The 2,266-nt window shown below is 38.8% G+C and overlaps 1 protein-coding gene across 1 annotated transcript; it reads right to left on the reverse strand.

Moving 5' to 3' along the window:
• Nucleotides 1–312: 312 nt before the first annotated feature.
• On the reverse strand, nt 313–623 carry LOC102538758 (thymosin beta-4-like). The gene has a single exon (XM_072943604.1). It carries the CDS (start codon nt 621–623, stop codon nt 489–491), a length of 135 nt encoding a protein of 44 aa, XP_072799705.1. The 3' UTR covers nt 313–488.
• Between the last annotated feature and the right edge of the window lie 1,643 nt (nt 624–2,266).

The raw sequence follows: 2,266 nt of genomic DNA on the forward strand, positions 1-2,266 counted from the left end.
AATGTATGAATGTTTCAGTCAACTCAGGCTACAAAAATACCATAGACTGAGTGGCTTAAAAAATTAACAATTCTTTCTTTTTTTTTCAGGTTTTAAAACTTTTATTTGCATATTTAAAAAATTGTGCATTCCAATAATTAAAATCATTTGAACAAAAAAAAATGGCACTCTGATTAAACTGCATTTTACAGCCTGCAGGACACCTTGGACCACCTTGCATTTCACTCTAGATTTCACTGTCGACCCACCCAGCTTCCTCCTTCACCAACATGCAAGTTCTTTTCCTTCCCTGCCTGCCAGTCAGATGGGAGAGGCAGGTGCGGACTCCGTCGTCAGCAGTTCACCATTTTTGATGTGAAAAGGGGCAGCACAGTCATTTCAACTTGATCCAACCTCTTTGCATCTTACAAAGTTAAACAGCTAAAAGAAGTAAAATAAGAAGGCAATACTTGTGGAATGTACAGTGCATACTGGCGGCGCACGTCTCATTACGACTCGCCTGCTCGCTTCTCCTGTTCAGTCGTTTCTTTGGAAGGCAGTGGATTTTCCTCTTGCGTTTCTGACTTCTTCAATTTCGACTTAATGAATTTCTCAATCTCAGCCATATCGGGTTTGTCAGACATGGTTGCAGGGGAAGCAGAGGGAGGAGCGAGAGAGCTGAGCCTGGTCTACGCAGCGGCCGCCGCCGAGTCCAAACAATTATTTCTAACAATTATTTCTCAGCCACAGTTCCAGAGGCTGGAAGTTTGAGATCTAGGTACCGGCAGAGGTGGGGTCTGGTGAGGACCCACTTCCTGTTTGCAGACGGCTGTCTGACTTCTCAGTGCATCCTCACATGCTCTCTCTGGACCAGAGCGAGAGGAAGTGAGCTCTCTGGTATCTCTTCTTACTCATCCCATCATGAGGGCTCCACCCTTATGACCTAATTATCTCCCAAAGGCCCTCGTTCCACACTAGGGGTAGGATTTCAATATATAAATTTTGAGGGAACACAAACATTTGGTCCATGACAATAACTTATCTTAGTAAATCCAAAGACTTCTATAAAAATTAGTTTAAAATAATTTTTAGAAAAATTCTAGAGCAGCTTTTTAATCCAATGTAGAATGCAGAGGAGTCTTTCTTAATTCAGATGGTGTGGGCAGTATTCAGGTAGTCGTTACATTATGCTTTTGAATTTACAAATAGCCATCGTGGTATTACTGTTACAGAGAAGGAAATGGCAACAAGAAGGTCAATGGTTAAAAACATTCAGTGCAGCCATACACTGAAATACTATGAAGCTATTTTATAAAATGTGGTAGGGCGCTTCCTCTAGTATTGATGACATGGGTCATTTTCCAAGAAGCAAGAAAAAGCAAATACAGATTCAGGTGTCTAATATCCTGCATTTGTAGCAACAAATTAAAAAAGACAGGATAAAAACATTTGCTTGTGAATGCATAAAAAACCTCCAATAAGAGAAATAAGAGACTAACATGGAGGCTGCCTCGGGGATGGGAAATGGTGGTTGCAGAACAAGAGAAGCAAGTGTGTTTTTTTCCCCCCTCTCTGGTCTGGGTTAATACAGGGATTTTTATTTCTTTAACTGAAGTACAGTCAGTTTACAATGTGTCAGTTTCTAGTACATAGCATAATGCGTTAGTTATACATATGTGTACATATGTTTGTTTTCATATTCTTTTTCATTCTAGGTTACTACAAGATATTGAATATAGTTCTCTGTGCTATACAGTAGAAACTTGCTGTTTATCTATTTTATATATTGCAGTTAGCAAATCTTGAACTCCCAATTTATCCCTTCCCACTCCCATCCCCCCATAACTGTAAGATTATTTACTATGTCTGGGAGTTTGTTTCTGTTTTGTAGATAAGTTCATTTGTGTCGGCTTTTTTTTTTTTTTTTAGGATTCCACATATGAGCGATATTGTATGGTATTTCTTTCTCTTTCTGGCTTAGAGAAGCAAATGTTTTTATTGCACATCCCTTTTTACTTTCTGAATATTGAATCCCATGAATGGATTATCTCTTTGAAATAAATAAGTCACATGCATGCAAATAACAAAAAAAGATAAGCAAAAATTGCAAACATCAAAATAACACAGGATCATCTAAGGTTTGCTGACCCAACAAAATTAAGAAAGAATTGGCATGGAATTTTGCTAAGACTTCCTAGCAGAATCTACTTAAAGGAACAGAATGTCTTCCACGGATTTCACGTTGACCCTGATGGTCCAGAATCAAATTCTGAGCCCTGCTCTGTGT

The sequence above is a fragment of the Vicugna pacos genome, chromosome 19 (assembly GCF_048564905.1).
Source record: "Vicugna pacos chromosome 19, VicPac4, whole genome shotgun sequence".
NCBI classification, from domain to species: domain Eukaryota; kingdom Metazoa; phylum Chordata; class Mammalia; order Artiodactyla; family Camelidae; genus Vicugna; species Vicugna pacos.